The sequence below is a fragment of the Macaca thibetana genome, chromosome 7 (genome assembly GCF_024542745.1).
Source record: "Macaca thibetana thibetana isolate TM-01 chromosome 7, ASM2454274v1, whole genome shotgun sequence".
Taxonomy (NCBI): domain Eukaryota; kingdom Metazoa; phylum Chordata; class Mammalia; order Primates; family Cercopithecidae; genus Macaca; species Macaca thibetana.
In genome coordinates this window covers 105,068,410-105,089,714 of record NC_065584.1, presented here as the reverse complement: position 1 = coordinate 105,089,714, position 21,305 = coordinate 105,068,410, and the positions used below count along the sequence as shown (strand labels likewise).

Genomic DNA, 21,305 nt, shown 5'->3' with positions numbered 1-21,305 from the left:
TTTACTTGTGTCATTTCATTAATGCCTTATTTTCTAAATATTTTTGTCTAAACCAACAATGACTATTTTCCAATAAATCTTGAAGATGTGAAATACACTTTGCCAAACTTACTCAATTTAATACTACAAAATTTTAAACAATTATTATTGAATTCTAAGACAAAGTAAAGAATAAGAAGAGGTGGCACAGTGGCTCGAGGCTGTAATCCTAATGCTTTGGGAAGCCGAGGTGGAAGGATTGCTTGAGGCTAGGAATTCAAGACCAGCCTAAGCAACATTGTGAGACCCCTGTCTCTCCAAAATTTTTTTTAAAAAACAGCTGGGCGAGTTGATGGGTGCAGCACAGCAACATGGCACAAGTATACATATGTAACAAACCTGCACGTTATGCACATGTACCCTAGAACTTAAAGTATAATAATAAAAAATAATTAAAAAAAAAAAAAAAACAGCTGGGCATGGTGGCACATGCCTGTAGTCCTAGCTACCCAGGAGGCTGAGACGGGAAGATCACTTGAGCCCAGGACTTTCTACTCCAGCCTGGGGTGACAGAGCTTCTTTTTCTGAAAAGGAAGGAGGGAAAATGAAAGGAGAAAGAAGAAAAAGGGAAAAGAACAAGAAGAAATTCTTGAGGGGGAAATTTGGAAACCTGGAAGTGAGGAAACCTTGGGTCCTCTGTTTGAAATATTTATTACTTTCATCAAATTACTTTGCCTCCTTTGGCCTCAGGTTTTTTATGGGTCTAATAAAGGGAGACAGGGCTGTAATCCTAAAGGAATCTCTCCACTGTTTTCTTCAGAATCACTGAGGATAACGAATTCAAAAAAAAATTATTCATTAAGCATCCACCATGAACCATGCACTTATTACTCATTGCAGAGACCTGTTAAATAGATACGATTTTGTTCTCGGGAAGCTTGTGGTCTTTTGAGCAGATAAGGCTGTAAATACAATATGGTTCATATACATGTATGTGCTCCACAGATCACCAAGCCTCACTGAGTGTGTTTTCTTCCTCTAAAATGGCAACATGCCTTCTCACGGGTCTGTAAAAAGGTGAAATCTATGGGATGGTACTTTAAAGTATCATGAATCGAGAAATATGAGTTCTTTCATAACCCTTTTTTTTTTTTTGTGGAGACAGTGTCTGGCTGTGTCGCCCAGGCTGTAGTGCAGTGGTGCTGTCTGGCTCACTGCAACCTCCACCTCTCTGGCTCAAGCCAGCCTCCCACCTCAGCCTCCTGAGTGGCTGGGATTACAGGTGCTCACAACCATGTCCATCTAATTTTTGTATATTTTGTGGAGACAGGGTTTTGCCATGTTGCCCAGGCTGGTCTTGAACTACTGAGCTCACAGTTGCCAAATTCAGTAACTTCTTTTTGTTTTGTATCTGCTTTGACTTCTCTGCTGCAGCTTTTGTGACGCTCTAATCTCCCGAGTTCTCTGGCTCTTAGACACTGGTGTGTGCCATCTCTGACTTCTCTGTTCTCTGTTTTACACACACACACACACACACACATACAGTATGAAGTAAAATGGCAAGTTGTTATTCTGGCCCAGTGTCTCTGTATATATAACATTTGTGACCCAACCAGAATTATATGTAGCACTGAAAATACTATATGCAATATAGTGTTCCATTCACTGTCATTCCCATCTCTGTTAATTACAGCACGCATTGTCCAAGTGAACACACATTTCATTGTCTGCTATGCAAGATGCTGTGGTAGGCTTATTGACCAACCTAACATTTTCACATCTCACATGTAATCTGTGAGTTCTTTGAGGACAATGTTTTACTGCTTTTGTTTTTAAGGCTTGGTACAGTGTTTATTATATAGAAGATACTTAACACAGTTTTTAAAAAATAGAAAAAGGACAGAAACATCCCAGCATGGTGAGCATTACATCTTCACACTATCTTCCTTTTCTAGAAAGTAACAATAGATTTTAAAATATTTTCCGTTAAAAAAAAAAACTCAGGATGAGCACCTGTGTCACACCTACTGTGGTAGCTGCAATAAAAAAGATAACAAAAATAGGTATTGACAAGAATGTAGAAAAATTGTTGAATGGTACAGCCATGTTGGAAAACAGTCTTGACATCTCCTTAAAGTATTAAACATAAAGTTGTCGTATATAACACCCAGCAGTTCCAGTCCTACATATATGCCCAGGAGAATTGAAAACATATCCACACAGAAACTCTGAATGTTCATAGTAGCATCATTCATCACAGTCAGAAAGTGGGGGAAAAAAAAAAACCACAAAACCAGATCTCCCATCAACTGGTGCATAGATAAGTAAAATGTGGATATATCCATACAGTGGAATATTATTTGGAAATAAAAGAAGTAAAGTACTGTTACATGCTTCAACATGGGTGAACCTTGGAAACATTTTGCTAAGTGAAAGAACCCAGCATGAAAGACCAAATAATGTATGACTCTATTTGTATGCAATGTCCTGAATAAGCAAATCTGTAGAGAGAGAAATAGATTCGTGGCTCTCTAGGCACTAGGGGACGGGATGGGGGTGAGGCATGACTACCAATAGATATAAGGTTTCTTTTTGTCAAGATAAAAATGTTTAAAATTACATAGTGGTGATGGTTACACAACTCTGTGAATATACTAGTACTATTGAATTATATACGTTAAACGGGCCAGTTTTCTAGTATATGAATTACATCTCAATAAAGATGTTAAAATGCAAAATAATACACACATTTTCTCACACACACACACACACACACCCCCCCCCACACACAATGCAATGTGGCATTTTGGATGGGATCCTGGAACAGAAAGAGAACACTAGTGGGAAAACAAGCGAAATCCAAATAAAGTCTGGAGTTTACTTAATAGTAATGTACCAGTGTTGGTTTCTTAGTATTGACAACTGTGCCATGGTTATGTAAGATTTTAAAGTTGGAGAAACCGGTGAGGAAGGGAGTGGGGATAAACGGGAACTTTCTGTGCTGTCTTTGCAACTTAAAGTTATTTCTACTTTTTATGTATACTATTTTTTTATCAGCCTGAAGTTACAAAATAAGTTTATCGAGATAAATTTTTTAAAATAAAATAAATATATAACTATTGAAGAAAGTTTGGGAAACTTCAGGAAAGTTAAAAGGAATATAAGTTGTCTCTTTGTGGTCATTCAGACATATCCACCCAATTGAAAATAGATTAGGAGATCACACAAGTGTAACATGTCAAGAGATTTTTGGCTGCAACTCTGTGTAAAATTTTTAATACTATATAGTATATACTAATTGTTAAGAATGTGGTGGATCTGAGATTTTACTGTACTTACAAGCTGGCAAGTTAACTTACATCCTGACAGTTTCTTGGGTGCTGGCTGAAGTCATGGGATTCTAGGGTCAGAGACAGATAAATGTGTTACTCATTGCATAGCCAGCAGCATCAGCATCACCTTCTTGTTGGTTCTCCTTGCTTCCTAAGCCCCATGCAGGCAACACAAAGGGGTCCAGGTTGATGCTGTGTCACAGCTGAGAAATCTAAACCTGAAGAAACCTGAATTTTTATACAGTGGACAGTAAGCCTGTGTGACCTTTGCCCTTGACTGAGACATTATCTTTATTATACTGGACAGAAACAAACCTGCCCTTTGCTTTGGAAGGAATCAATATTTTTATCTTTTAAGGATATTTGATATGCAAACAGTCTTGAAAAGATAGTCTAGAATAAAAGGGCCATCAGGGCTTTTGCAGACAAGACCTGCAGAAATGCAAGAGGGACATGGAGAATTGTTTCCCAACATGAATATGTTCTCATGACTGTTACTCAGAAATTAGTATATTTACTTAAAGATATTTAACTTTAATTTTGTTCTAGTAGTATGTGTTTATTGTATATAATTTTGTAAAATGTGAAACTCACTTTATGTAACACATGTGCCTAAAATGACAGGAAAAGTATAGAGAGTCTTAGTCGCTTGCATATTCAAGGCAAATAATGTCCACTTTACTCATTGGCTATGGAATGACATGTAGTATTGAGAAGGTAATGAAAAGTATTCTAAGAAATATAAATCTTTTTTTTTTTTTGAAACAGGGTCTTGCTCTGTTGCCAAGCTGGAGTGCTGTGGCCCGATTTCGGCTCACTGCAGCCTCTGACTCCCTGGTTCAAGCGATTCTCCTGTCTCAGCCTCCCAAGTAGCTGGGATTACAGGCACCCAGATAATTTTTGTATTTTTTTAGTAGAGACGGTTTCACTGTGTTGGCCAGGATAGTCTTGAACTCCCGACCTTGTGATCCCCCTGCCTCAGCCTCCTAAAGTGCTGGGATTACAGGCATGAGCCATGGCGCCCAGTAGAAATAGAATTTTAATAGGGTTTTCTAAAATGTTGGCCAAAAAACTTGTTGAAGGTCATGGTAGGAGACAGTAATATGGTAATTCGTAGTCGTTCATTTCCAGATTCTTTACTTGTCACTGAAGGATCATCTGAGCTCTTTTATTTCTGTTAACTATCTAAATTTGTTGCTGTATTCATGCAGCCTCTTCTTATTACAGGAATAATGGTGGTGGGGGGGGAGTAATTTTTTCCCTTCCAGCTTAAAAGTGTAGTTTTGTATTGCAGTACAGTGGTTCTATTAGCAGATAAACTTATTTCACAGTGTGTAAAATTTGGCTCATTTCAAATGAAATGCAGTTTGAAATTAAGAGAAAATTCTCTGAATGACTTTTTTTTTTTTTAAGAAAATGTATCGTTTCAATTCTTTGAAAGATGTGGATAGGGTGTTGGTAAAGTTACAGAATTTGTGGTTACTTCCTTATTGTGCACACCTTAAAGTACATTTCAGAAAGAATATTTTTTAATATGTGTAATCCCAGGGCACCTGCTGAAGATTCAGTTCCATTCAGGAGTACTTTTAAATTTTTGGCATCATTTTGTAACACACCAGGAACTGAAACCCTGATGGCCCCTGGTTCCTGCTGTTTTTCCTCTCTGTAATAGTAAAATAGATGAACAGAGCAAATGATAAAGTGTTTTGTTTCATGTGGTTCTAGTTTGCCTGGTTATTTGCAAGCAGTTTAATTCTTTTCATTTGTTTTGTTGTCAAACAGTTATAATTTGACAAAATGTCCTCTAGCTTTCTGCCTTCTGCCTTCTGCCACTTAGCGTATACAGTAAAACTGTTGATCTTTAACAGCAGAAGAGTTTAATATCTTCTCACTGAAGTGATCAGAAATATATTTTAGAGGTTATTGAATAAAAGCAAGGCTTCTGTCTTTGAGCATACAAACATTCACAACTACTTGGTAGTTTGTTTAGATATTTCTGCTCATATTATTATAGAATTACATCTGAGTATGTCCGTTTTAATGATTAAAGGGTTATAATGTTAACGTGCTTGGGAATTGTGAAGACTAAAATTAATTTTATATTTTATGCTTCTGTTTTTGAGAATGTATTTGTTTTCAGCTTTATTCTGGTATAAATTTCCATACAACAAAATTAACCAATATAAGTTTATAGTTTGGTGAGCTTTGACAAATATTTAAATTATGTAATCACTACCGCGTCATAATAGGAACATTTCTGTCAGCTCAGAAGTTCTGTTCTATCTCCCTGTAGTCAGTCCTCTCCTTCAGTCCCTGCTGATCACTAATGTTTTCTTGCTACTGTAGGTTTGCCTTTTCTAAATATTGCATAGACAGAACCATACAATAGGTAGTCAATAAGTAGTCTTTTGAGTCTGGCTTTTTTTTTTTTTTTTTTAAACTTACCATAATACTCTTGAGATTCATCCATGTTGTTTGTATCAGCAGTTCATTTCTTCTTACTGTGAGTCTATAGCATTGTATAGATATATTACAATTTGCTTCTCCATTTACCATTTGATGGCTATCTGGACTGTGTCTAATTTGGAGCTCTCATGAATTAAAGTGCTTTAAAAATTCCAGTGCAAGTCTTTGTGTGACAGTAGGTTTTGATTCTTCTTTGGTAAATGAATGGGATGCTATGTTGTGTGTAAGTATATGTTTGACATTATAAAAATCTGCTAAACCGCTTTCCCAAAATGGCTACACTATTTTGCATTCTTTCAACAACAGTTCTGTGTTCTGGTTGCTCCACATCTTTGCCAACATTTGGTATTATCAGTCTCAAATTTTGACTGTTGTAATGAATGCCTGTTGGTATGTCCTTGGGATTTTAATTTACATTTTCCTGTGAATTAATGAAGTTGGGTATCTTTTTTTTTTTTTTTTTTTTTTTTTTGCTTATCTGCCTTTTGTATATCTTTTTAAATGAAATGTTTATTCAAATCATTTACCCATTTAAAAAATCACGTTGCTTTGTTATTGCATTGTAAGAGTTTGTTTTGTTTTATTTTTAAATATTCCGGGTAGGAGTTCTTAGCAGATAATTGTTTTATAAATATTTTCCTTCAGTTTTTAGTTTGCCTTTTTGTTTTCCTAACAATGGCTTTTGAGGAGTAAAAGTTTTTAAGGTTGACAAATATTTTTTTTTTCATGTTTTAAAAAATGTAGTATTTAAGAAATCTTTGTGTAACTCAAGGTCCCATAAAAGTGTTTCACTCCATCTTCTTTAGGAGTTTTTTAGTTTTAGGTTGAACATTTAGATATATAATCTATTCTGCGTTCATTTTTATAGGTGGTAAGGTTTGGGGTAAGATTTTAGATCTTGGGGAGTTTTGTTTGTTTACATATTTATATCCAGTTGTTATAGCATCATTTGTTCATAAGACTATTTTTTCCTCATTAAAATATCTTGGCATCTTTGTCAAAATCAGTGGGCCATATCTGTGAAGGTCTGTTTGTGGATTCTCTCTTCTCTGACATTGATTTATATGTCTGCCTTTTAATATCAGGCAGGTTTGGTTAGTGCAGCTTTTATAGTAAGTCTTGAAATCATGTAGTGATCAATTTGAGGACAATTAACAACTGTATTGAGTCTTCTGATCTGTAAACATGGTATGTCTGTATTTATTTAAGTCTGCTTTAATTTTTTCTCAATATTGTTTTATAAAGGTTTCAGAGTATGAGTCTTACTCATATTTTCTTAAAATTATCCCTAATTATTTTGTATTTATTGAGGCTTTTGTAAATGGTATTGCTTTTACTTTTAATTTCAATTTCTAATTGCTCTTTGCTAGTATAAAGATCTAGCATTGCTTTTTTTAATGTTGCTTTGTCTCTGGCTACCTTGCTTTTATTAATACATTATTTATTCCAGTATTTTTATAGATTCCTTAGCATTTTCTGCATAGGCAGTCACGCCATTTGTCAATAAACCAAGTTTGACTTCTTCCTTTCCAATGGTATGCGTTTTCTTTCTTTTTCTGCTTTACTGCACTGGCTAGGACCTCCGGAATATTGTTGAATAGAAGTGATGAGAATGGATATCTTTGGTTACTGATCTCAGAATGAAAGCATTTAGTCTTTCACCAATAAATATAATGTTAACCGTAGGTTTTTTATAGATGCCTTTGTCAGTTTGAGTAATTTCCTTTCTCTTCCTAGTGTTCTGAGAGTTTTTTTATCATGAATAGGTGTTGAATTTTGCTGATTTTTTTTTTCCTTTGAGACAGATTCTTGCTTTGTTGCCCAGACTGGTGTTCCGTGGCACAATCACGGCTCACTGCAACCTCTGCCTCGTGGGTTCCGGTGATTCTCATGCCTCAGGCTCCCTAGTAGCTGGGATTACAGAGACCCACCACCACACCTGGCTAATTTTTGTATTTTTAGTAGAGACGTGGCTTCACCATGTTGGCCAGGCTGATCTTGAACTCCTGACCTGAAGTGATCCGCCTGCCTCGGCCTCCCAAAGTGCTGGGATTACAGGCTTGAGCTACCGCTCCCGGCCCCAGATTCTTTCGATCTAATGATGATCTCATGATGATCATGAGTTTTTTGGTCTGTTAATAAACTGATTTTTCAAGTGCTAAACCAACCTTACATTCCTGGGATATTGCTGGATTCCATTAACCTAAAATTTTGTTAAGGTTTTTTGCATCTATATTCCTGAGGAATATTGATCTGTAGTTTTCTTATGTCTCTCTGGTTTTGATTTCAGAGTAATGCTAGGCTCATAAAATGAGCTGCATTGTAAATACTTGTGTTTTCTGTAAGAGCTTGTGTAGAGTTGACATTTCTTAAGTGTTTGGTGGCATTCACCACTGAAGTCATCTAGGCCTGAAGTTTTCCTTGTAATAAAGTTTTAAACTATGGATTCAATTGCTTTAATAGAATAAGGCTATTTAGATTATCTGTGTTTTCTTGAGTGCATTTTGATAGTTTGTATAGTGTCATGGAATGCTACTATTTCATCCAACTTGATGAATTTATTGCAGTAATGTTCATAATATTGCTTTATTTTTTCAGTATCTATAGGATCTGTAATGGTGTCGTTCTGTAATTCCTGATTTCTGTCATTTGTAGCTTTTCTTTTTTGATTAGCCTCGCCAGAGTTGTATTGATATTATTGACCCTTTTGAGGAACCAGCTTTTGGTTTCATTGATTTTATTGTTCTTCTCTTTTCTATTTCATTGATTTCTGTTCTTTATTTTCTTTATCCTGCTTGCTTTGGGTTAATTTACTCCTCTTTTTCTAGTTTCGTAAGGTAGAAGTTTAGATCACTGATTTGAAACCTTGTGTTCTAATATAGGCATGTAGTGTTATAAATATTGCTGTTAGCACTGCTTTAGTTCTATCCACAAATTTTTATATGTGGTGTTTTAGTTTTTATTCAATTCAGAATATTTTCTTATTTTTCTTAATATACTTTGATTCATTGGGTTATTTAGAAGTGTTTATTTATTTATTTATTTTTTATTTTTTTATCTCTGTCTCCCAGGCTGGAGTGCAGTGGCGCGATCTCCACTCACTGCAACTCTGCCCCCCGGGTTCATGCCATTCTCCTGCCTCAGCCTCCTGAATAGCTGGGACTACAGGCGCCCGCCACCATGCCCAGCTAATTTTTTATTTATATTTTTAGTAGAGACTGGATTTCACCATGTTAGCCAGGATGGTCTTGGTATCCTGACCTTGTGATCCGCCTGTCTCGGCCTCCCAAAGTGCTGGGATTACAGGCGTGAGTCACCGCGCCCAGCCTATTTAGAAGTTTTTAAAATTTTTTTCAAATATTTGAGTTTTTTCCCATCTTTTGTTTTGGATTTCTGATTTAATACTGTTGTGATCACAGAGCATACTTTTTATTTTAATTTTCTTATATTTGAGACTTGTTTTATGCTACAGAATATGTTTGTTTTATTTGAGGTTTGTTTTATGTGATAGAATATGAACATTCCAAGTGCACTTGAGAAGAATGTGTCTTATGCTGTTATTGGATGGAGTGTTCTATATTGTGTTAGGTCAAATTGATTGAGGTTTTTTAGGTTTTCTCTATCTTGCTGATTTTGTTTCTATTTGTTTTATCAATAAACTAAGAGAGGAGTATTGAAATCTTCAATGGTAATTTTAAAATTTTAAAATTGAATCAAAGTAGAGAATTGTAATGTTAAGATGGTTGGGAGGTGTAAAGGCTATATTTAAATTTTTTTTTAATTTGTGGGGAGGGGGTAAGTTTTTGCTTTTTAGAGTAATACAGACTTGGCATTCCAATACCAGTCCTGCTATTTATTACTTCAGCTACCCCTCTGAGCCTTTTTTTTTTTTTTTTTTTTTTTATGAGATGGCGTCTTGCTCTGTCATCCGGGCTGGAGGACAGTGACGCGATCTCGGCTCACTGAAACATCTGCCTCCCGGGTTTAAGCAATTCTTGTGCCTCAGCCTCCTGAGTGGCTGGGATTATAGGCATGTACCACCACCATGCGTAGGTAATTTTTGTAGTTTAGTAGACATGGGGTTTCGCCATGTTGGCCAGACTTGTCTTGAACTCCTGGCCTCAAGCAGTCCACCTCAGCCTCCCAAAGTGTTGAGATTACAGGCATGAGCCACACCAAATATGTATTTTAATATTTAGTCAATTTCATATGTTAACTTTTTTTATTTTACCCTTGGCCTACACTATGGCCTTCATCTTTGTGTATCTTTTCCTCTTACTTTTGTATGCCTAATTTTTATTGACAATGACAACCTCTTTAGAGCCTTGAGTATAGATTGCTGTGGTTATAGTGTGAAAAAAATTTTTTTTCCCTTGACATAAGTTTGCTCACCCTGTATTAAATAAAAAGATAGGAATGTTGGTACAGTCGACATAATTTTGGCACCTATAAAATTATCTCATATTACTTCAATGACTGAAACACAGTGTTTTCCTTTTCTTTCAGATAAACCGAGAAAACTGGTGTACAATAGAGCCATGCCCTGATGCAGCATCTCTTTTGGCTTCCAAGCAGAGCCCAGGTAAGCTGAGATTGTCCATTCATTTTCTGGAGCTGCAGGCCCACTCTAACAGATCGTTTTATTTGGAGATCTGCCCTTCCTTAGCATATTATACAGTAAATCAGAGGAAGGGATATATGTGATTTGGCTTTGTAGGCATTTTGTCTTACAGTTGAAGATGAGCACATGTAATTACCTGGATTTTATTTTGCTGGCAACGGACATCATAGGTGGCTTTATGATTCATTCATTTGTGAAGGCATCTGTGCTGTGCATATACATATGACATAGGTTTTTTAATCTGGCAAAAGTATAAATCTACTGTTAAGAACCAAACCTGAGGTTCTCAATTTTGACTGCACATTGGAATTATCTGGCTGAGCAAGCTTTAAAAATATACACATGCCTGGGTCTTACCTCCAGATATTCTGATTTAGTTGGGTGGGGTGTGGCCTAGATACCAAAATCTTTATAAGCTCCTTTAGTTACCCTACTGTGTACCCAAGGTTGAGAACATTACACTTTGGATGCATGGTCAGGAATTAAGTCTTTCCTTAAGTATCTTTGAGTTATTTCTAACAACACTTGAGGGTACAATGCTCTTAAGACCTTGCTTGTTAATGACATAGCACATGGCTTGTGGTTAGTTAGGATTCCCAACTTTTAATCCAGGTCCAGCCTCTAACTCTGTGTGACGTAAAGTATGTTCCTTAATGTCTGTGTGCTACATTGTCTCCCTCCCATCTGTAAAGTATTAGTAGCTTGTCTCATTTTGAGGGTGTAGTACGGATGACATGATGAGTAATCCCTGTGCCTGTTCCTATGGCTGCTAAGTGAATACTAGTAATTTGCATTCTGAGTTTTTTTAGTCTGTTTTACCCAACAAGCCTCTGTTTGCCTTCCCAATTTTTACTGCCCAGCTTTAAAAATTACCTAGTCTTCATTTGCAGGTCTTTTTAGAAATAGTTTACGTGTAGATACCCTCCAGTAGTGTTAAATTTAAAAACAAATTGTTTTGAATCCTCTAACTCCAGAGCAGTTTCCTACTGATTCTCAACTCTCTGACTTTACTACAAAGGAAATAATTGAAAACAAATATGGAAAGTGTTTTTCTCTATTTTTGTCTCATTTTTTGAGAGTAGTTAAGGATATTATGCTATAGTCGTGTTCAGGGTCCAAGTTTTACAAGATTGGCCCCGTTGACAGATTTGGCTGACACTTCCCCCATGTAGCCTCCTAGAACCTTCTACTTAAATGTCTACCACTTCCTACTGTGTTTTGGTTCCTTAAACTGTTTGGGGCTTTTTCTAAAAGTGTAATTACAACCACCCAAGAGTGAAACTTTCTGCCAAGTAAAGGTTAAATGAGGTTGCTCACGGTTTGAATATTCACAGGAAGGAAAGATCTCCACACATCATAGTTTAATTTCTATATTTAGAGAAATGATTTTTGAACCCCTGGACATTTTCCCCAGGACACAATTTTGAATTCTGTAGACCTACTGTATACGCTAACCCCAAGCATAAGCAATTTAGTCTTTTTAAAGTAATTATTTTAAAATCTCAATTTAACAAAGTTGCAGATCAGAATTATGCCACTCAGCTTCAGACCTGAGATTTTGATTTTAGGCATAGTGTTTTTGTGAATCCTAGGTACTTTGTTTTGCAGGTTTCTCTATTTTACTTCATAAACACTTCCTCAAGAGAGCAATAGCATTAGACCAAATAAGATACTGTCTTTTGGCCGGGCGAGGTGGCTCATGCCTGTAATCCCAACACTTGGGGAGGCTGAGGCAGGCAGATCACAAGATCAGGAGTTCGAGACCAGCCTGGCCAATATGGTGAAACCCCTGTCTCTACTAAAAATACAAAAATTAGCCAGGTGTGGCGGCACACGCCTGTAGCCCCAGCTACTCAGGAGGCTGAGGCAGAAGAGTCACTTGAACCCAGGAGGCGGAGGTTGCAGTGAGCCAAGATCCAGCCTGGGCGACAGAGCAAGACTCCGTCTCAAATAAATAAATAAATAAATAAATAAATAACAGGTTCCCCAGGCTGGAGTGCAGTGGCATGGTCTCGGCCCACTGCAAGCTCCGCCTCCCAGGTTCACACCATTCTCTTGCCTTAGCCTCCCAAGTAGCTGGGACTACAAGTGCCCACCACCACACCCAGCTAATTGTTTTGTATTTTTAGTAGAGACGGGGTTTCACTGTGTTAGCCAGAATGGTCTCAATCTCCTGACCTCGTGATCCCTCCGCCTCGTCCGCCCAAAGTTCTGGGATTATAGGCATGAGCCACCGCGCCTAGCCAAGATACTACCGTCTTTTAAAATCACTTTGTATACTCTTTAGTAATGGACAAATTACAAGATAGAATTATGATTAGTATGACATAACAGAGCCCACAGGATGTCAGCAGTATGTTTTCCTGCCCTTCCCCAATAACAGTTTGTTGGCATTTATGTCGTTTTAAACCCAAATGACTAGATAACACCTTTTAAAAAGTTTGTATTCTAAAAAGCTAATAGCTCAGCACACAAAAATTATAGACAAATTTACATATGGGTCATAAAATGGGACTGGCCCTGCCTGTGCCCATCTTTAAGGTACTGTCGTCTGGATACTTACTGAATCATACATTAAATGTTAATGAAGCCTTAACTTCATTAGACACATACATCACACACCTGCTATGTGGTGGAAACCAGAGTTCTGGTTACTCTATGTATAAATTATTCCTGTCACTGTGACTCCTTTAGGGAAGTACGATCATCTCTTGTCACTGTTATGGAAATGGCAACTGAGAGGGGTGAAATTACTTCTTGCCTGGAATTTTTCTTCTGTTAAGTAGTCAGACCTAGATTTAAGCCTGGTGAGTCTAACTCGAAAAGCAGAGATCTTTACTCTTGTTTACACTTAGATATGCAGCTCCCCTTTATTCAGTAGGAAGGGAACATATAGAAGGAAAGAAAAGATTTTATTAATTTTGAAAACTTAGCAATACATGTGACACAGGGTGTGGATTAGCTCTGCCTTTAGGGATTCCCCCTACTTCCCCCCGCCCCATGACACGGAGGGGTTATAATGGTTTATGGTCCCTCTCTCTCCATCTTGGTCCTTCTTTCTGTACTTTTCTCTCTTCCCCTCCTCAACAATCAGCTTTATCTCACAGAGCAGACTCTCATCCCAAACTTGGTTTGTTACCCCTTGTAGTGCTGGCTTGAATTTATTTTCTGGGTGAGGTATTCCTACCAGGGCTGAATCTGGATCTTCCCTGTGAATTTTCCATTCGAATATCATGAGCTAGTTTGTTTTCCAGTCTGGAATTTGGACGTGGTCTGTTAGAGGGCCAGCTGGACAGCGAGCAGCTCAGTGTAGTTGCTGTGACAGCCCTTTCTTTTCTTGGCCAGCCCCCCTATTTTCCCTCAGTCACGGAAAGGCGTTTTTTTTATTTTTTCAGGCAGGGAAAGGAGAAGGAGTAGATCACACCCACCAGCTCCTCTTAGGTTACTACATACTCTAGGAAATGTGAAAAAAATTCTCCAGAATACCCATAGTTTCCAGTCGGCTAAAGGCAGGGCTGTTCCCATTGAACTAACACTCTCCAAAATAGTTTGAACCAAGACTGAAACAGACTAAGGTGATTTTTTTTAACTGAAAGATTTTCAGATTCATCCATGAGCCCTGTCTCACTTCCTATGGCATTTTTTTGTATAATTCTTCGTTGAAATTGTCTTCTAATATGTTTATTTCTGCCACAAGACAGTAAACTGCCTCCCCCCCAACATTAAACATTTCTTTTTATTTGGATACTCCCCAGTATTTAGCCAGATGCTTAACTAGTAGAAAAAATCATTTGATTGACAAGCGATTTATCACCTGTAGCAATGCAGTGCATCCTTGACCCTTGCTCTAAGCTACCAGGGCAGATAATTCAGTGATTATCCCTAATTAATTTTTCATTAGAGCAGCTATTTCTTCCCAGTTTCAACACACAGAGACAACATAATTATCTAAGCATAGAATCTAATAATCGAAGGAGACACTGGAAGTTATCTAGTCCAGCCCTCACTTCCCTCTCTGTGCAGATACCTTTTCTGTAATATCTTGACATAGTCATTCTCTGTTCCAAAACCCTTCTGGTAAAGTGATAGTCACTACTTTATGGGGCACCCAACCTATTGCCAAGAAGCCCCGTTTTAGTGAAGCTCTGTAGCTCACACTCACTGGTCTTTGTTCTGCCCCTGGAACAGCACAGAGGGAATCTGTGACCGTCTTTAGGCACATTTTCTTCAAGCTCCTCAGTAAGCTGAATGTATCTCAAATGTTTTGACTGTCGTGACCCCGTTACTACGTACACATTTTTGTTTATCAGTGTTCAACTTTAGATGTTATTTAGGAACAAGTACAATCCTGAAGGTGTGGTCTGGATGGCACATAGTGACAGGACTGTTCCCGTTTTGGATGCCAGTGTACTATTTACTAATAGAGACTAAAACTATTAGTGTTTCTTTGGTTTTGTCATCACCTTGTACTGTCAGTTCCTCTTGAATTTGCTTCCCCCAAAACCTCCAAGTAGAGTTCTCTTTAACTCCTAGATAGCCAGGTTTCCTGCCCTGTCCCTCATCACTTAGTGTCACCTACAGATTTGATAAAGCATGCCTACCTGGTTGTCCAAATAACACATTAACTTGCTTACAAAAACAGAGATACATGACTTTTATCTTTTTTTTCTTTTTTTTTTTTCTGAAATGAAGTCACTCTCTATCACCTAGGCTGGAGTGCAGTGGCGCGATCTTGGCTCACTGCAGCCTCCGCCTCCCAGCTTCAAGCAATTCTCCTGCCTCAGCCTCCCAAGTAGCTGGGATTGTAGGCACCTGCCACCAAGCCTGGCTAATTTTTTGTATTTTTAGTAGAGATGGGGTTTCACCATGTTGGCCAGGCTGTTCTCAAACTCTTGGCCTCAGGTGCTCCTCCTGCCTCAGCCTCCCAAAGCGCTGGGATTACAGGCTTGAGCCACCATGCCTGGCCATAACTTTTATCTTTAAAACTTCTTAGGGCCAGGCCCAGTGACTCATGCCTGTAATCCCAGCACTTTGGGAGGCTGAGGCAGGTGGATCACAAAGTCAGGAGATGGAGACCATCCTGGCTAACACGGTGAAACCTCATTTCTACTAAAAATACAAAAAAAAAAAATTAGCCAGGCATGGTGGCACATGCCTGTAGTCCCAGCTACTCAAGAGGCTGAAGCAGGAGAATCGCTTGAACCCGGGAGGCGGAGGTTGCAAAAACTTCTTGAAGGAAGCTCATATCCACTCAGTAATGGACTTGGGTTCTTGGTTTCACCATCTACAAATCCCTTTAACCGTATAGTACCCAGTCACATGTCACTTTTGTTTACAAAGTTAATAGCCTGGGCAACATGCCAAAACCCATCTTTACAAAAAATAAACTGGGCTTGGTGGCATGTGCCTGCAGTCCCAGCTACTTGGGAGGGTAAGGTGTGAGGATTGCTTGAGCCCAGGAGGTGGAGGTTGAAGTGAGCTGAGATCATGCCACTGCACTACAGGCTAGGCAACAGAATGAAAACCTATCTCAAAATAAACAACACAAAACAAAAAAGCAAAGTTAATAAGAAAGAGTATCTTGCTTATTTCAAGCTACTAAGTTTTTAGGCTCCCTCCATGTACCAAGGTAGTATTTCTGTCACAGACCCCTCCCTCTGGCTTGCCAGGGTCCCTGTTCTAGTTATTGAACTGAAAACAGATTCTAAATGATACATTTTTCCACTTTGGCACATTATGCCCCCAATTTAAGAGCTATTTATGGTAAGAAAAGTTAAATTATATTTCTGTTATTACTCAGCAGAACCTATAAGTTTAAAACAAACTGCATCACATAGTTGCTAGTAAAAGACTTTGGATTTTGAAGACAAAAGAAAAAAAATTCCCTAACTACTACGAGGAAAACATTACCGTTCAGGTATCTAAATAGAAGTAGAATATGCTTCTAAATCATCCTTTTATCTTTCTGTACCTAATATAAACATGGTAGGCGCATGATTGTCCTGTAGGAGCTATATCAACCTAGAATTGGAATAGCAGAACTACTAATTAGACTGTGTCCTTTATAGCTTCTTGATATCGAAAAAAAGAAACAAGGAGGGAAGGAAAAGAAAAGAGTGAGAGAGAGATTTAAAAGACTGGTTGCTGGGGTGAAAAGGAAGTGTTTCTTTTTGTTTTTTGTTTTATTTTCAATATTGGTGAATAAATTCTCTTTTTCAGAGTGTGAGAACTTCCTGGATGTTGGACTGGGCAGGGAGTGTACCTCAAAACAAGGTGTACTTAAAAGAGAACCTGGGAGTGATTCTGACCTCTTTCACTCACCCAGTGATGACATGGACAGCATCATCTTCCCAAAGGTATTGTGTAAACCTTCCTTTCATTTTTGTCCCATGGCTTTCGTGTTCCTATTTGGGCTTCCCAAACTCTTTTCCACTTTTTTCCCCTCTTGTGCTCATTGTCTTCCCAAGACATGTTGTTTCCCTAAATATGTAACTCCTGCTAGTAAGTTGTGATCCAGCTAGCCTTGTAGGGCCTCACTCACTCTGAGAGGTGTGTAAATGTTCTCTTGGAGAAGGAAACGCCAGATTACCAGGGTTTAGAAAAAGGCATTGGGCTGGGCATGGTGGCTCATGCCTGTAATCCCAACACTTTGGGAGGCTGAGGTGGGTGGACCCCTTGAGGTCAGGAGTTCGAGACCAGCCTGGCCAACATGGTGAAACCCCGTCTCTACTAAAAATATAAAAATTAGCTGGAGGTGCTCACTTGAACCCAGGAGGCAGAGGTTGCAGTAAGTCAAGTTTGCGCCACTGAACTCCAACCTTGGCGGCAGAACGAGACTCTGTCTCCAAAAACAAAAAAAAAAAGAGAAAGAAAAAAGCATTAGCCAAAGTGATTTAATGTGAAATTGTGGCTAGTTAAATGCAGATTTTGAAGCTCATATAGGAGTCAAAAGAAATGGAAGTTCCTTTAGAATTAAGTCAGATGACAGTAAACACTTCTCAGTGGGCAGCAAGGACCACAGCTCAGACTATATGATGTCATATGTATAAACCAGCTGTAGAGTCATTTCTGGTTAATGTGTTTAGGCCTGAAGCTTCCTGTTGAGTGTGGTCATATCACTTATCCTCATCTAGCCTGCTTAATTGGAACTTTCTAGATCTCTGCGATGGAGCCCTTCCACATGAATCAGCTCACGTTTGCATATAATTTGAGACTGTCTAAGGGAGGTGGGGAATGGGAGCAGTTTGCTTTCTTTTGCTCATGTTTGTTTCTAGTTGCAGCAAGTTCTGTTTTGTTCCTCTGCGAAGAATAGAGGGCTTTCCCACAACAGAGATGGCAAATGCTACTCAATTATATGCCACAAGTGGTTTTCTTAATGGTAAGGAGGTGAAGAGGCAGAAACACTGTTGCATCTACCAAGGCGGTTCCTTCTAGTTTTATAATGAGCTCGGAGAAGTGGTGAGGGCAATTGTGTTAGTGGGTGATTAAGTTGTCCAAGATGGTCAATGATGCTGTGTAGAAGTTACAAGAATAGGCCAGGTGTGGTGGCTCATGCATGTAATCCCAGCACTTTGGGAGGCCACGGTGGATCACTTGAGGTCAGGAGTTCGAGACCAGTCTGGAAATGGTGAAAACCCGTCTCTACTAAACATATAAAAAAAATTAGCTGGGCATGGTGGCGTGTGTCTGTAATCTCAGCTACTTGGGAGGCTGAGGCAGGAGGATTGCTTGAACCCAGGAGGTGGAGGCTGAAGCGAGCCGAGATTGCACCACTGCACTCCAACCTGGGCAACAGGAGTGAAACTCTGTCTCAAAAATAAAAATAAAATAAAATAAAATAAAATAAGAGAAGTTACAAGAATAGAGACCTAAAGATTTGGGAATCAGGAGCATATCAGTGCCTCTGTGAATGTACCCTGTGTACCTTCCTTTCATTTTTGGCCTTCCCTAAGGCCAAAATGAGCCACCACACCTGGCCTATTCTTGTAACTTCTACACAGCATTTTTATCTTGAGTACATTGTCTTCCCAAGTTCCTTGGAAAGACTTATTTAATATGATGCAGCCTTAAAGATTTCTATCACTGTTACTCATAGTGACTTGACAAAAAATTCTATGAAGTAAAAAGTCCACATTTAGAAGATCTGCCTTTCTCTTTTTACTTAGGAAAAGAGAAATCGATAGTTTTATTTTGTATTTTATTTTATTTTATTATATCAGAGTTTAGGTAATTTCCACTGTGACTTTGAGGTTTTAATTTTAAGGAATTCTATTCCCCGCAAGGGAATACCATTCTGAAGATACGTGTCGCTAAAAACATACTGAGATAAACAGATTAGATAGTATCTCTAAGTTCCAGCTTTAAAATGGGATCATTGATAATCACTGAAACTAGGTCATGGATATACAGATATTTATTAAACATTTATATATGTTTGAAAATTTTAATGTAAAAAGTTTTTTTAAAAAATTGAAGTGTCTTCATTAAGAAATACTTGCTTGCAACCTCCTAGGTGCATGACAGCTTGTACCTGAATATTACCATCTCTGCAGACTCAGAGTTACTTCTGGTCACTTAACTGAATGGTTTTCCTAGCTAAGGATAATTAGAATTTTCTATATTTCTCCTTCTTAGTTTCCCAGAACCATTTATGAAATTGCTCATATAAATGACCTGTGCTAGATTTCAGAGTTTTTTTTTTTTTTTTTTTCCCAAGAATACTAGACAGACATAATTTTTTAAAGTTGAAGGAGGCCAGGCATGGTGGATCTTAGCATTTGGGGAGGCTAAGGCAGGAGGATCACTTGAGTCAAGGAGTTTGAGATCAGCCTGAGCCAACATAATGGGACTTGTCTCTACAAAAAATACAAAAATTAGCCGGACATGGTGGTGCACACCTGTGGTCCCAGCTATTCGGGAGGCTGAGGTGGGAGGATCACTTAAGTCCAGGAGGTTAAGGCTGCAGTGAGCCGTGATGGCGCCACTGCATTCCAGACTGGGCGACAGAGCAAGACCCTGTCTCAAAAATAAATAAGTAAATAACACCTACATTTTATACCAGACTGCTTAGGGAAAACCAGAAATGGCAGGTTCACTTTCATCTCTTCATGTGTGCTTGAGAATGTCTAAATGGCCTGAGAAGAGATGGGGAGGATTTTTCTCTTAGTGTTTTTGCTCTACCAAAGTAGCCTGTGACCAGGAGAGGTTTTGCAATAAACGTTTGCTCTAGCATTAATGAAACCAAGGGCTGACTTACAAAAAGGAGAGAGATAAACTAATATTGACAGGATACTTACTGTACAGTAGGTACTGAACTAAATTTTTAAAATATTTGATCTCAGTTTGTTGCCCATCAACCCTGACGAGTAGGTGGTTTTATGCTCTTAAGGAAATAGAGGCACTGATGGGTAAAGAAATGTATCCAAAATTATTTAGTAGGTGAGCAGCCAGCTTGAGGTTTGCATCTAGGCCTGACTCTAAAATCCATTCATTTTTTGTTTTATTCTCAACCTCTCCAAACCTGCCCTAATAGCCAGTGATTAAATAAAAGTGTGGCACTGGCAGATAGGCCATCAGCTGCTTCCTTAAAAGTCGTCCTCAGGGGTAATCCACAGAGGGTGCTATGCAAAATATCAAAATGTATTGCAGTTTGTTCCCAGGTTCTAACCCTCTTCTCCTTCTCTAAAAAATAATCTGTAGGCAAGAGATTGCAACATCTTTTTCTGTGAACCATGAGTGGTACATGACGTCACTTCCTTCAGCCATTTGTGTGACTCTGGCCTCACAGAGGTCTTTAACAGCCCGTAATGTTTGCTGTGACCTTTTCACCTTAACCCTGTCTTTCCATTCAGTATACCTCCTGGTAAATGACTCTTTAGTGAGTGTTATGAGCTTCATGTTTATTCTCATGAATATGTGTGAGTTCCTAAGATCTTTAATCAACAGCATAAAATTTAGATTTTGTTTCTAAAGTGAAAAGAAATCCTAGGATTCTTTTTGGCACTAGCTAAGAGAGAAAGTACGAATATAAAATATAATGATCTAGGCCACTCTACTATCCAAAAGGGTAATTAAAGTCTACAGGAAATATTAACAGTTGCTGCCTCTCTTCCCAAAGAGAGGTAAATCAAAGCCCTTCCATGTATTTTTTTTCTCCAGGTTAGTTAGAAGATTATCTACAATTGATTTTAAAAAAATCAAAATGACTTATGTAAGATACAAAACCTAAAGGGAACATCCTTCTTTCATGTGTTGTAGTTTTTCTCAGGTCCTTGATCCCCAAGCCAAAAAAATTACTTTAAAAAAAACCCAAAAAACCTTTTTGAGATAAAAGTAAATGTAAGCCAGGCACACTGGTTCACACTTGTAATCCCAACACTTTGGGAGGCTGAAGTGAAAGGACTGCTTGAGTCCAGGAGATTGAGACCAGCCTGGGCAACATAGTGAGAACCTGTCTCTACTAAAAAATTTAAAAATTAGCCAGGCATGGTGGCACACGTCTGTAGTCCCAGCTACTTGGGAGGCAGAGGCGAGAGGATCACTTGGACCTTAAAGTTCAATGCTGCAATGAGCTGTGATTGTGCAACTGCACTCCAGCCTGGGCAACAGAGCGAGACGCTGTCTTAAAAATAAATAAAAGTAAATGTATTTACAGAATCCTAATTAAGAAAACTACAATTGCAGCTGGGCGTGGTGGCTTATGCCTGTAATCCCAGCACTTTGAGAGGCCGAGGCAGGCGGATCACTGGCGGTCAGGAGTTCGAGACCAGCCTGGCCAACATGGCGAAACCCCATCTCTACCAAAAATACAAAAATTAGCTGGGCGTGGTGGCAGGCATCTGTAATCCCAGCTACTCGGGAGGCTAAGGCAGAAGAATTGCTTGAACCTGGGAGGTAGAGGTTGCAGT

General features: G+C 38.6%; 1 protein-coding gene across 15 annotated transcripts in view; it reads left to right on the top strand.

The window, feature by feature from the left end:
• AKAP13 (A-kinase anchoring protein 13) overlaps positions 1–21,305 on the top strand; it is a 352,869-nt gene that overhangs the window by 237,671 nt on the left and 93,893 nt on the right. For all 15 annotated transcript variants that reach the window (XM_050797981.1, XM_050797976.1, XM_050797966.1 and 12 more), the window contains 2 exons: positions 10,284–10,359; positions 16,618–16,754. In XM_050797981.1, coding sequence (XP_050653938.1) covers positions 10,284–10,359; positions 16,618–16,754 — 213 coding nt within the window. The remainder of the gene's footprint in view (positions 1–10,283; positions 10,360–16,617; positions 16,755–21,305) is intronic.